Source organism: Dermatophagoides farinae, chromosome 4 (genome assembly GCF_024713945.1).
Source record: "Dermatophagoides farinae isolate YC_2012a chromosome 4, ASM2471394v1, whole genome shotgun sequence".
Taxonomy (NCBI): domain Eukaryota; kingdom Metazoa; phylum Arthropoda; class Arachnida; order Sarcoptiformes; family Pyroglyphidae; genus Dermatophagoides; species Dermatophagoides farinae.
Genome location: NC_134680.1, coordinates 6,106,655 through 6,121,467, shown reverse-complemented (window position 1 = coordinate 6,121,467; position 14,813 = coordinate 6,106,655). Strand labels below are relative to the sequence as shown.

Here is a 14,813-nt window from a genome sequence, read left to right as displayed (position 1 = left end):
TTGTCAATGACAGTAATTCTCAACATATGACCCCCAAAAAAAAACCCATTCGCTGTACAATGGACGGAACCCATAAAGAAAAAAAAGTTGATAACAACTAATCAATTCATGCTCACAACAAGTCTAATTCTACCCAAGTTGGTTCATTTCGAATTTTTTCTATGTATTAGAAAAAATTTTTCCAAATAAAACATTTACATCATCAACATAAATAATAATATAATAAAATAATAATCATGTACCAAGAAAAAAAACATTTGAATTGTAAGTTGCACTTTAATAAATTGATGACAAACAAAACAAAAAAAAATCAATGTAATATCATTAACAATCAAATCAATTTATAGGGTCGGCAATAATCATCAGAAATAACCCATCATCAACATCATCAACATCGAAAATCTTCCTACTTAAAAGCATATATGCTAATAATATCAAACAAGGTGAACATGAAAAAAAATCCTTATCAATGCCAAATATCTTTATCAATCGTAATCGAATGGCCTACAATTCCTGAACAACAATCATTCTGCGTATGTATTGAATTGTTATTGTCAAGTTTAATTTATTCACAAAAAAATGGTGATCATCCTATTCGATTGGCAATCAAAAAACTACAACGATGACGATGATGAGACCAAACCAAAACAAAAAAAACGAAAAGAACATGCATCGTTTTTTTCCAATTTATCCAATCATTAATGACGATATTTACAACAACAACCACAATCAATGTTTCTCAAATAAAATGGTACATGGTACATAATGATGAACATTATTAAAATCCATTCATTAACCGGTATTATCAGCATATAAAATTTTCTTTCTTTTTTTTGTTAATTAATTCAATTTTTTTTATCAATCTTTTTACCGCCTTTTTTTAGTTTTTTAAAAGAAATTATGGCCGATGGGCAATATGCTGCTCTTTGATTTTCAATTAATTTGTACTCAAAATATTGCACTTCATTCATTCTATATGTTTATTATCATTATCATTGAACACCACTGATGATCATCATCAAAATCGGCATATGATTCTCACATAGTAATGATGATGATCCATAACAGCAACAAATAAAAAAAAATTAACGATGCAATTCGATCCAATATATGATGATGATGGATGAAAAGAGAAAATTTAGAAAATTTCATATCCAAGGCAAAGATGATCATCTTTTTTGCATCCGTATCATTCATCAAATAATTTTCATCGAAAAAAATAAACACATGGACATATTGTTTTCGATGAAACAAAACAATAACAACAAGTGATGATGTACTATGATGGTGACGTATCCGATCAAATGATTAATCCTTTTCATTTTGATGAGCTTGTAATTTTATATTTCATTAGAAAAAGTGAAACCATAATTAAATCGTAAGTATCTATTTTTATAATTACCTGTTTTTTTTCTATTCAATTTTCAGACAATAATAATCAAAATCGATCATCATCGTTGTCGCGCGTGTGTGTATGTATGTGTCAATATTTATCATCGAAAATCAAAATAATTTTTCAACATCATCATCATATTATTGATCTGGATGTTGATAAAATACACATAACCTTCAAAAATATGATCGATGTCTTGTGATGATCATCAATTGAAAATATAAATATCGATAATGTTCGTACACACAACATTCATCTTTCTTTGTTTGAAATGTTTTTGGTAGACTAATTTTTCTGTAACACACTCAAACATCTATTAGTTATTCTTCAGTCATTAATTTTATGGGTTTTTCCGCTTCTTTCATTTTTTTTTTGACATCGTAAAAACAGAAAAAAATTCCAAATTCAAGAAACAAATTCATTAATAAGATTAATGATGTGATCATTTAAAACATAATGATAATGATGATGATGGTTTACCCGTTAGGTGGTCATTTACATTTTGTTTTCCCACCACCACCATCACCATCATTAGAGAGAAAAAAAACAATAAAATACCACCTTCATGAATATATACAAATACAATTTGTGTATTGCATAAACCACAACCTCATTCATTTCACAAAAAAAAACTTGTAATAATCATCATAGGCCTATAAACGATGATGATGATGGATGGTGATTGTTGGATATTTGAAAAAAAAGAAAGAATCAATTATTCAAAGTAAGAAAAAAAACCATCATCATCATCATCATTCTCATGCTTTTCTTTTTTTTATTCACTTGAATATATAGGATAAATTCAAATTCATTTGCCACAGAGCCAAATAGATAAAATGATGAAGTTTTTTTTTTTGCATACCAACCGCGAAACCCTTTCTTCTACATTTTCAAAAAAATGAATGTGAATGATTTTCAATGATAACTTTTTCTCTTTCAATTGAAATAATTTTCTTTTCTTTTCTTTTTTTTTGCATAACTAACCTGGATTTATTATTATTTTTTTATATAGATTGAATAATAATCATTAACATTGAATAAGTGGTTTGTACTTGATTTGAAAATTATTTACATTTTTTTTTTGATTCATATCATACAATCATTTGTATCATTATATCATCCACACACACACACATATGCATGCATTTTGTTGATTGTAATCCATATTCGTTATTGATCACGATTGTATTTTTTTTCTATTAATATATATTGATGTTGTTGCCTTAAGCTGTGTTGTTGTTGCAAAACATTTTTTTTTTTTTTGAATGCTCATAATTACCGTTATATGTTTAGCATCGTTAATGTGAATTTGTTTCCATGTTTGTTATTGTTGACCACTGCTATACACACACACACACACAAACATCATTATCATCAAGATCAACAGGTGTGCATTAAAACACGAGTAGTTTTTTTTTTATTCCAAGGTGTTCCATGATTGATTTTCCGTTTTTTTTTCTTAATTTAGATCAATGTCTTTTGGATCAATGCTACTTCTGCTGCTGACGATGATGATGAGCCTCGAGCATCGATAAAAATTTGCTTATTGTCAGCATGAATCATGATCGTAAAAAAAAAATCTTATCTTCCATAAGATTCCTGGATGATAAAAAAAAAATCGAAACGAAATTGAATTCGTAAATTTTTTTTCCTGTCTGTTTGTGTTTCCCATTTTAACAGAGATTATGAACGATTAACTTTTTTTTTCAATGTCATTCTATTCATAAAATGAGAGAGAAACAAAAAAAAAGGTAAATGATGTGAAAGGTGTGATGGCTGTTCAAATGTTGTTTTTTTTTTGTTTCTGTTTCATGATTAAACAATATATGAACGGAAATTACAGATTTTATTTCATTTCCGTGTTTGTATTTTTTTCACGATGATCATTATTATTGATGTAAATTTCTATTTCTATTTTTTTACCCATCATTATCGTTTCATATATGAAAGGAATACATTCGATTAAGTATTCGAATATATCGATTAGTATTTGTATAAATTTAAACAAAAAACAAAAAATCTTGATTCAATTTTGTCAACATTCATAATTATACGTTTGTTGTTGTTGTTGTTGTTGTTGATAATGATGACGTCTTGATTTCTTTTTTATCGAAAAAAAATGATGATGACGATGATGATGCTGATTTCAAGGTGAAGAACGTGATTGCCATCACACATATGTAATAATCGTTCAACGTATTGTAAGTACGATATTTTTTTTTATCAATTTTGTTTCGAATCCAAAATGATTAAAAATGTTTGGTTTTAAATCTCTATTCACAGAAGCCAATAAAAATAACGAATGACAATGACCGACCGGATGTGTTTGTGTCTTATCATTTTTTTTTCTATCTTTAGGAAATCCGATATTTTTGTTTATAGATAACCAAAAAAAATTTTTTTTTTTTGGTGGTGGTGGTGGTGATGGTCTAATAATCAACTCATATGATGATGATTATAAATTGGTCGTAGAAAAAAACAAAATCTTGACAATGATAATGACATTTGATTGATGGATGTTTTATTTTTTTGATCTTTCATGAAGATTCATTGATGATGACAATACATAGCTATGACAAAATATGAATGAATAAATAACGAATCGATAGAATGGAATTTGATTATTTAATGTTGGTTTTTTTCCCATTACTTTTAGCTGCTGGTGTAAATGAAAATGAAAATGAAAAAAAATGAAAAAATTATTCTCACTGTGTGTTTCTCAATTTGAAAAAATATTCATTTCTTACCAAATAGATTGACATTGAATTGAATGTTTTGTTTTGTTTTATTTTGTTTTTTCATGTATGCATTAAACAATTTTAGCATCAATTAAGCCATCGTTTTATCGTCATTGATCATCATCAACAAAAAAAAAAAAAAATGATTGATTGATATGGTGTGACTGTGTGCGCCCGTGTGTTTTGTCAAATGATTCGATTTTCAGCACTTTATTTTCAGTTTCGATATATCGATTGTTTTCATCATAAATAATGATGATGATGATAAATAAATTCTTTCAATCACATCATCATGTCATTGTTTTTCAATGTTGATGATTATCCAATCGATAAAATATTTTATTTTTCAATTTCAATAAATAAACAAACGAAAAAAGAAACCATATGATGATGAAGATGAAGATGATGATGATTTTTTATTTTGCTGGTTGAATGATTGCGATCTGATTGATGATGTTTATCATCTAAATTTGTAATTACGTCCGTGAGTATAATGACCTTGATCTCATCTTGATGTTTTGAAATTTTTTTTTTTTTTGCTTATTCAATTAAATTGATTCGATGATCGACAAAGAAAAACGCAGATGAATATGTGGAATAAAATTGATTCCGAAGAAAAACAAACATACAGACAGAAAAATCAATATTCAAAGTCGAGCCATGATCCGTCCATTCAACAAACATACATTTGATGAATACTACTGTCTCTTCCGTTTTTATTTTATTTTATTTTTTTCTGTGTTTCAATGATCCGAAATAAGAGATTTTAAGCAAGAAGAAAAAAACAAATTAACAAATTAACGAAAAAAAAGGTAAATTGTTTGTGTGTACTATTAGTACGAAAAATTTGATTGAAGGTAAAAATTTCTTTTTATTCGAATTCGAATCTATGTATAGTGGCAGCAGCAGCAGCAGCAACGTAAATGTTCAAAAACGTAACAGAGATGGATCTATGATGATATCATCAGAAAAAATTAAAGAAAAAGAAAGAAAGAAAGAATTCAATGTCCATTTATTTTTTGTATCGTTGTGATTTCATGAACGCAAAAACAACTTAATGATGGTCATTTGAATTAATTCAAAAAATTTTTTTTTTCAAGTGAATTCAAATTATTCATTTTGAACGAAATCATAAGAGGAAGAAAAAAATTACAAATTTTTCGCCTACCACCCAATCAATCAAACAAACAACTTAATAACCAGAAAAAACAGATGAAAAAAATTCTCTCATCCATTAATTATTCAAGTTTTTCATCATCATCATCATCATCATCAGGAAATTTAAATTCGTCAAAGTAACAAGAAACAATCCAAATCATCATTATTTGTAGCGATATACATATGTAGTACGTAATATGACTAAGGTTAATGGTGGTGGTGGTGGTGGTGGTGTGGCTAAATATAATATGCATGCTATCTCAATTTCGATCATCATCGTAGTCGTTGTTGCCGTCGTTTGTATTGATAAATGGACAAAGCAGCAGCAGCAGCAGCCGCCATTGCTTGAAACATTAATGGAATGATATTTTCACATCCATCCATCCATCCAACCATTCAATCATTCATCCTATTTTTGATCATGATCGTCATTTGATCATTGTCCATCGTCGTATCCGTATGATGATGATTATTATTCCAATAATAATCCACCAATTTCATTTTTTTGCCTGTTTGGATGTTTAAGTTGCCACCACCAGAATACAAATTAGTGAGAAATTATTTAGAAAAAAAAACTTTTTTTCATGTTTTTCAAATTCAATTGTTTCACATTCATCATGATAATCATTTCAACATTTACATTTCAACTTTGACCCAAGTTTTTTCTGGATTTTTTTTGTTCTCTTGTTTTCTACTTTTTCTTCAGAATTCATTCAATCCAACATATCATATCATTCAATAAGAAATTCATTCAAAGAAACGAGATCAAAAAAAAAAAAAATGTTTGCCAAAATGCGTCGAACAATGAAATATGAATTGGATCATTTGAATGGTGATCATCCTAATCTTAATCATGATGACGAAAATGTTAATGATGATAAAATGATGAAAAATTCATCATCGATAACATTAGATAATTGTAATGGCCATAATAATCACAATAATCATCAAATTAACACAATATTATCATCAACACAATTACCACCAACATCACAATTACCATTATCATCATCGATAGCCGTACTAGTCGAATCGGTTGCATTCAATTATAAACGTAATGTTCCTCTACTCAAAGATGTTACCATTCATGTTCCAAAAGGTGTGTGTGTTTTGTGTGTTCCACACAAAAAAATAAATTCCATTTCAGGTATTAATTTTTGTTTTATATAGGATGTATATATTCATTACTCGGTTCAAATGGTTGTGGCAAAACAACATTATTAAACATATTGTTGGGTCGTATACGACCAGATCGTGGTAATGTTCGTATATTTGATCGTCAGCCTGGTTCATCATTGAATCATCAGATTGGTTATATGCCCCAAGAATTAGGATTGAATCCATTGCTTCATATTGAAGATACATTCTATTATTATGCACAAGTAAATCATGTGAATGATCGACAATTTATACAGGAACAGATACGTATTTATTTAGAAATGTTGGAACTTGAAGATCCAAAACAACGTGTCGGACAATTAAGTGGTGGCCAAAAACGGCTACTTTCATTGGGTGTAACTTTGATATATAAACCAAGGATATTATTTTTAGATGAACCAACCGTTGGTATTGATTCATTGATTAGAAGTAAAATTTGGACACATCTTCGGCAATTATGTTTATTAAATGGTAAGTGAGATTTTTTTTTTGTTTTTGTTTGCAATTAAAAATAAATTGATCAAATTTCAATTGAAATCCATTAGAAACGACCGTAATAATTACAACACATTATATTGATGAAGCAAAAAATTCCGATCTTGTTGGTTTTCTTCGTGAAGGACAATTATTAGCAGAAGAATCACCAGAATTGTTAATGCAAGCATTAGAATGTAAAACATTGGAACAAGTATTTTTACGTTTATGTTTTGAAAAAATTGATCGTTATCAAAAACAGCTGCAACAATATCGACAAAGTAGAAATAATCAAAAAGATGATTCATTGAACAATAATGATGATACATTTCCAGATCAATATAATGATAATAATGGCAAAGATGATGATGATGATGATGATGATGGTGATGGTGATGGTGATAAAAATCTTAAACGAAAACATACGAACGGTGTGATATTACAACCAGAAATGTTGAAAAATAATAATTTTTGTTCATCATTTAATGATAAACAAGAAAAAATATTTACCTGCGCAAATCAATTCATTAATTTGGATCATATCAATGCATTAATGTATCGTGAATGGTTTTTCTTCACACATAATATTCCATTATTTTTGGTCTATTTATTAATGCCATTATTAACTGTTTATCTGTTTGATTCAAGTTATGGACGTACACCACAAAATGTGCCTATTGCTATTTATAATGGTGATGAAAGTGATTTTAATCCACATCTTTCTGATATATTTCTACAAGAATTTAATACTAGTATGGTGAAAATGACATTCTATGATAATGAATTGGATGCTGAACATTCGGTACAAATGGGCCATAATGTAATGGCTATTGTATTTCGTTCAAATTTCTCTACAAATATTGTCACACGTTATTATGATTTTCATTCATTTGTTGATCAGAAAAAAGATGATCTAATTTCGGCAAACGGTTCAATGTTGTTATATATTGATCATTCAAGTTTACTTAATGTACGTTATGTAAATCGTTCAATTTTATTATCATTTCAACGTACAGTGGAAAAATTTGGTGAAACACGTGGTATAAATCCACAGATATTTTCATTACCTATAGAGAAAGCTGGTTATATTTATGGTGTATTGGAACCACATTTTCAGGATTTATTCACACCCGGTATTGTAATCATAACATTATTAGCGATGAATGCTATAAAAGCTGCATTAGAAATGATTTATTTACATCAAAATGGTTGCCTAAAACGTGATATAAATCAAGGTGTACGGCCATTAGAAATGATGTTTACATTCACTATTTCATCATTAACATCAATATTTTGGCAATCATTAGTTACCTGTATATTTACATATGGTATAATGGGTGTACAATTGGACGGTGATTTCTCTTCAGCATTCATATTGGTATTTATAACAGCATCACAAGGTCTTTTTATTGGAACATTATTATCGGTGTTGTTTCCTGATCAAATTATATCAATGGTATGTTTTTTTTTTTTTTTTTTTTTGGTTTCATCTTTTCAATAATTTATTTCATTTCATTTCTTCCATTCATTCATTCATTTATATAGCTACTTTGTTTCACTGCATTAGTTATAATGTTTTTTACATCCGGTACATTATGGCCATTGGAAGGAATGTCATTAACATTACAAAAATTATTCATGCTTAATCCTATCGTGTTACCTGTACGTTCATTACGTTGTATAATGTTACGTGGTTGGTCTATTACAAATTTTACCGTATTAATTGGCTATATTGTTAGTTCAATGACATCAATCATATTGTTTTTATTATCAGCATTATTTTTTCATTATCTAAATATTCAAATCAAATAATGATCCATTATGATATATTTGCTATATTTTGTTGCTCCTGTTCCCTCTGTGTGTTATGATGATGATCCCATGATGATAATGATGATTTTTTTATGGATTAACAAAATTGTTTTTTTTGTGTATACTATATTGTTTTCTATAGAAATGAATTAAATTTATCAATTAAATTATAAGCGATTAAGTCTATATAGCGTGGTCTAAGTGTGGTTTCATATAGCCAATATGATTTAGGAACATAATTCTGAACACAGCAATATACATTACATATATACATTGCATTTTTTTACATTAGGAATAAATATTGCATGCATTAGTTGGCAATGTGTCCATCGATTCATTGTTGTGGTGGTGGTAGCTCTGATCTTGTCTTTATTGGCGATGATGTTGATGATGATAATGGTATAGTCATCATTGTTGAATATATTGGCTGTATCTGTTGATGACGATGTTTTGGTAATGTATGATTTCGATATTCATTTATTGGCTGATTGATTTTTTTATTTTTTACAGGTTCTTTCGTTAGTTTCATTGATAATGATGATGAAGATGTTGATGGATGTCGACGATAAAATGCCAAATAAAAATATAGTGTAGATATGCTGATTGTAACCAAAGTGATCATCATTTTACCATAATTCATTGAAAATATCGATATTGCAAACAATATAAATAATAAACCATCTAGTTTAGCTTTCTATTTTTTTTTGTTTGTTGGAACAAAGAAATCAAAATTAAAATTTCATCATCATCATAATAAATAAAACACATACCACCGTAACCATTGCATATGGCATAATACATTCATGTATTTTACTTAATGGTCCAATTTTTGGCAGATTACGTACAATGAAATTATATTGTATTGATAATTTTGCCTCTACCGGTATGCCTAATGTTGGTTCTATATCCATATAACTACCATGTTTTGACCATTGTGGCCGTAATCCATAAACATCATGATTAAGATGTGGTGAACCGACAAAATGTGGAAAACTAAATGCCAATGATAAGCCACCAAAACAACCGCCAATATTGGTAAAACCATCACATTCACTTAATTTACTATCACCAAAACAATAGCATTGATTTTCAGCTACACGCATATTGAATAAAAATTTCCATAATTCATAACGTACGACACGTAATCCTTTATTCCGATGGAATCTTTTATGAAAAAAAATGAAAAATTTCGTTAATTTGAAAGAAAAATAAATAAACGACATTACCCTTTACGTTGAAATTTAATTCGACGACAAAAATGTTGAAAATAAATTTCAAATGATTCACCTTGATCATATAAACCGAAATGCATTATATCTAATCCTTTAATCTTATTACATGGTGGTGCATAATTTTCATAACTTCTTTCACCTAATATACTACGAACTTCATTCATTCTATAATAACCAGGACGATTGAAACGATAATGTTCTAATGGGCCAAACCAATGGCCGCTGAATAGATCCATAATACCAAAAGAATTATTTACAATTTCATAATTACCGAATGATTTCCAAAGAACTGTATAATCCGGAAATGGTATGTGAAATAAACGTAATGTAACAGCAATCGAATTAAATACACTGACAATAGTGATTTGACGACCATATAAAACATCAGCAATAGGAATTTCTTCAATTAAATTTTCACCAAATGTTTTTAATATTAAATGAACAATATGCTGTAAGACTGGATAAATGAATTTAATCTTTAATTTTTCCAGCCAATAACTAGTCCACGATAATGATGCCTTATTAGTCAAAAAAAAAAACAAAGATTTTCGTTTTAATAAAAATATCAACATTATTTCAAACAACAAAAACTAAATTACCGTAATTGGTACATTGATCGTTGTCATACGTCTTTCAATAGAATGTGGGGAACTTTCCTGATCAAATTTAGCTGTAAATTTTTCACGAAATATTACCGTTGTATTAGTCCATGATAATATTTGTCTTTTTCGACTAATTCTAAATATTAATGAATAAAATATTTTGATTAAAATTAAATCAATAACAATCGCAACGATATTGACATACTCGAATACAAATGGACCAATTTCATGAAGATTGGCCGGTGTACCTTCCAAAAATTGTGGTCCATTACGTATTTCGAAAAAATAGATTTCTGCTCGTACCGGTATCGGTACATCAATAAAACCAATGTATATTAGTAAAGTTCCTGGATTCAATTGAAATTGTGATTCAAGAACTAAAGATTTTGGAGATAATTTGAAAAATTTAATTAAATGAATTTAATAAAAAAAAATTCTGAAATTAATACTTACTAAAATTTACAATTGTATCAAAAAAGAACCAATTAATTACCATAACAATAATGGCAAAAAGGCCTCTTTGTATATAAGATTTTCGAACATTTCGCCTTGGTTTGGCAGCAGAATCTTTTGCTTCAAGTTTTTTTGATTTTTTTGCATTCTTTTTATTATCGAATGTTTTTTTATATGATGGTGGTGGTAGTGATGGCAAAGGTGGTGGTGGTTGTGATGGGAAAGGTGGTGGTGGTGGTTGTGATGGGAGCATAGATTGTTTTTGCAATAATAAAGGTGATGGTGTTTGCTGTGTTGATTGAGCCATCCAAGTGGATGGTCTAATTATCGAACCATTATTTGTTGTATAAAGATCATTCGATACAATCGGTGATGTACGAATAGTCGAATAATGATGGGGATGGTTATAATAATGGTCATAAAGAATTTGTGGATCACTTTTAAATCGTCGTATATATTGTTGTTGTTGTTGTTGTTGCTGCTGCTGCTGCTGCTTTTCTTGTTCTTGTCGTCGTTGATGATAAATTTGTTGATTCAATTGTTCGGGTATTATAATCACACCATTCGTATTATCGATGTTCATAGGAATTGAATCATCATCATATGGATTATTATTATTATTGATAAAATGTCTATCCGATAACAATCGATTGTATGATTCGTTGTCATTCATTTTGAATTCAAAAATTTTTCAAGCCAAAAAAAAAAAAATTTCAAGTTCATCAATGAATTCATGAATGAAATGCCATTTTTTTAAATCATTTCTCTGTTGGCAATTGAAAGTTTTAGCGTTTTTTAAGTAGCGAATTTTTCTTGAGAATCGATATAATTTTTCTCTGCAATTGCATGCCGATATAATAAATTGTGGCAAATTTTGTCAGGTGCATGTGGATTCGATTTTTTTTTCATATTGATTAACTTCATTTTTTTTTGTTTGGCGAAAAAAATTGTATTTAACAATGTCAATGTCAAGTGAATTTCACCTTTTTTCCATTATTCCAGAGAATTATGAGGAAAAAAATTTTTTTATAGTTCAAGAATTCATATTTATGTCAGCGAATAATAATGATTATAAAATCAATGATAACGATTATCATGATGTGGATGATGATGATGATGATGATGATTTCCGTTTGTTTGTTCCATTCCTGATGATGACATTATTTAAATATATTGATATTTTGAATTTTTTTCCAAATAAAAATCAAACATTTTCATGATTTTGTCCAAATTTCTTTCAAAATCATCATTATGATGTTGATAATAATGCATGATAATACACATGATGGCCATTAATGCTGAAATGATTGCCAATAATAATTGTCCATACTTTAATAGGAATGATAATATCATTAAGCCAACATGTAATATTCCAAAAGAACGTCCATGCTAAAATTTTTAAATAGTAAATTAATTTACATGCAAAAAAAACAATAAAAATTTAAATTATAAAAACACACACACACACTTACACCTTTGAACCATCCTAATGGTAATATACATCGCCGTATATTGGATAAACTACCAATCGATGGTAGATGATGTAATGGCCAATTAAATTGTAATGCTAATTGTACATCAATTGGTATTCCCAAATATTGTTCAAGCCACATTATTGATAAATGTTTATCTGGATTTGGCCGTAATCCATAGATTTTTTTCGCTAAACCAGGTGATCCAATAAAATGTGGTAATGTTAATGCAAATGCAACACCAGCATATGTGCCTGAACAATCGGAATATCCATCACAATCGTTTAATGATCGACCACTGAAACAATAACATTGATTTTCAACAATACTCATATTAAACATATCGGTCCATATTTCATATTTTACGCCACTAACACCACGTATCCATTCTTTACTTTTTTTTTAAATCAGAAAAAAAATATTCATTTCCATTATATATAGAAATATTTCAATGAAACAAACCTCTTTCTATGAAATGGTAAACGGCGACAAAATGGCTGTAAAAATAATTCATTCCATTCGCCTTGATCTTTGATGCCAAAAAATTGAATATCTTGTCCACCCATTTGATTACATGGTTCTTGAAAAAAATCAAAATAACTATAGAAAAAAAAATCAACAGAATTAAAACAAAAAACGATAAATAAAATTTTCAATTTACCTTTTACCCATAGCCGTTTTAGCTTGATGCATACGATGGTGGCCAATCTTGTCATAACGATAATATTCAAATGGACCAAATTCTTTTGACGCTATCAAATCAATTAGACTAAATGAATTATTTAATAGATGAAAATCGCCAAAATTTGAAATCATTTCATGAAAATCCGGTATTATCGGTATTAAAGTTCTGACAAATCCATTGATGGATTGTAAAAAATTCAAAGCATTAATCGTTCGTCCAAATAGAATCTGATCAATGGTTTCTCTCTGCACAATTGTTTCACCAAACAAACGCATAAAGTTTGCTATTATCGGGCTAATAATTGTCGTAAGAAATCGAAAATGATAATATTCGATCCAATGATATGCGACCAATATCGTTGCCATTATCGGTATATTCATCATATTAATTTCTATATCAGTAGATTCGGATAATGATGGTTCGAATTTTAATGAAAAATATTCAGAAAATACAACTGTTTCATCGCGCCATTCATGTTCATTTGTTTATGTTTTTCACTTTATTCAAAATTCATGAATGGTACGACGACGATCCAATCGAAATACATATGGTCCAAATTCTTGAACATTTGGACGTTGACCGATCAAAAATTGCTTAGGATTTTTAATGTCAAATAAATAGATTTCAACATAAACAGGTATGGCTAATTTGGGAAGCCAAAAATTTTCAATTAAAAAGGAATTTGGTCGTAATTCGAATTGATAATTAACAACTATTGTACATAAAGAAAATAAATGAAAAAACCGATTGAATGATTAATGATTACATTTGAACAGCTGATGACAAAAAAAAACTTACTCGTATCAATTAGTGATTGATATGTTGTGATAGAAAATAGTAAACAACCAATAAAAAATATGGCCAAATTACGATAGAATCGTTCACCACGTATTAATCGTTTTGGTAGATGAATTTTTTTTGGATATTTAATCGATACTTTTTCAGCTACTTGTTTTATCGGCAATAATGATGGTCGTTTTGAAATTGGTGGTGGTAATTGTGGTGCTGGTGTAATACTATAACGATTTTCACGACGAAATATATGATGACGATCATTCATGATGGCCAATGATCGATTATCAACAGGTGTTTCGAACGATTGAACAATCGATGATGATTCTGGTTTCGTTGCCATTCGATGCCAACCATTTATCAATATGATTGGTCCAATATCATTTCGATTTATTGTTCTTTGAAGATTTGTTTCCAAATATTTTTTCATCATCATATGTGTATCATTTGGAAATTGTTCCATCATTAATCACGTGAAGTGAAATGAAAATACAAAGAATGATAATAAACAACTTCACTCAACCCTCACACACACACACGTGATTATTACGACAAATTTTTTCTTCTTTCATTCAATTATTTATTGCCATTGGAAACAAGAATGAATTATATAAAAATGGTAAAGAAATTTTTCAACAAACAACAACAACAACAACAACAATTAACGATTCCGGAATGAATGAAATTTTTAATAGAGAAAAATAGAATGAATTGCATACGATCAATTTTGTTCCATTTTTTAAATAATGGATTTGAGTGGTTGATATGGATTGATTGTCTCAATTGTCGACAACATACCGTTTGCAATGAACTTGAACATGAAATTTTTTTTTTTTACAATTGC

At 28.7% G+C, this 14,813-nt stretch overlaps 4 protein-coding genes and 1 long non-coding RNA gene across 6 annotated transcripts; 2 read left to right on the top strand and 3 right to left on the bottom strand.

Moving 5' to 3' along the window:
- Nucleotides 1–125: 125 nt before the first annotated feature.
- Nucleotides 126–3,207, top strand: LOC124491081 (uncharacterized). Of its 2 annotated transcripts, XR_006958914.2 has the most exons (6): nt 126–264; nt 348–799; nt 885–1,287; nt 1,355–2,117; nt 2,189–2,780; nt 2,862–3,207. It is a non-coding gene; the product is annotated as an uncharacterized LOC124491081 (long non-coding RNA). The 2 variants fall into 2 exon arrangements; XR_012832165.1 differs by having other exon boundaries at nt 885–2,117.
- Nucleotides 3,208–3,959: 752 nt separating this feature from the next.
- On the top strand, nt 3,960–8,906 carry LOC124491043 (ABC transporter G family member 20). The gene is made up of 6 exons (XM_075730476.1): nt 3,960–4,615; nt 4,706–4,943; nt 4,989–6,388; nt 6,460–6,918; nt 6,993–8,377; nt 8,467–8,906. The coding sequence occupies exons 3-6, from the start codon at nt 6,070–6,072 to the stop codon at nt 8,731–8,733; spliced, it is 2,430 nt and encodes an 809-aa protein (XP_075586591.1). The 5' UTR covers nt 3,960–4,615; nt 4,706–4,943; nt 4,989–6,069; the 3' UTR covers nt 8,734–8,906.
- LOC124491045 (lysosome membrane protein 2-like) lies at nt 8,661–12,146 on the bottom strand. The gene is made up of 6 exons (XM_047053645.2): nt 11,021–12,146; nt 10,773–10,944; nt 10,565–10,703; nt 9,960–10,483; nt 9,504–9,897; nt 8,661–9,427 (listed from the first exon to the last, which is right to left on the bottom strand). The coding sequence occupies exons 1-6, from the start codon at nt 11,691–11,693 to the stop codon at nt 9,068–9,070; spliced, it is 2,262 nt and encodes a 753-aa protein (XP_046909601.2). The 5' UTR covers nt 11,694–12,146; the 3' UTR covers nt 8,661–9,067.
- Nucleotides 11,186–13,889, bottom strand: LOC124491047 (scavenger receptor class B member 1). Its single transcript, XM_047053651.2, has 4 exons — nt 13,154–13,889; nt 12,955–13,092; nt 12,493–12,886; nt 11,186–12,409 (listed from the first exon to the last, which is right to left on the bottom strand). Exons 1-4 carry the CDS (start codon nt 13,558–13,560, stop codon nt 12,185–12,187), a joined length of 1,164 nt encoding a protein of 387 aa, XP_046909607.2. The 5' UTR covers nt 13,561–13,889; the 3' UTR covers nt 11,186–12,184.
- LOC124490307 (uncharacterized) lies at nt 13,681–14,742 on the bottom strand. Its single transcript, XM_047052779.2, has 2 exons — nt 13,976–14,742; nt 13,681–13,889 (listed from the first exon to the last, which is right to left on the bottom strand). The coding sequence occupies exons 1-2, from the start codon at nt 14,433–14,435 to the stop codon at nt 13,681–13,683; spliced, it is 669 nt and encodes a 222-aa protein (XP_046908735.2). The 5' UTR covers nt 14,436–14,742.
- Between the last annotated feature and the right edge of the window lie 71 nt (nt 14,743–14,813).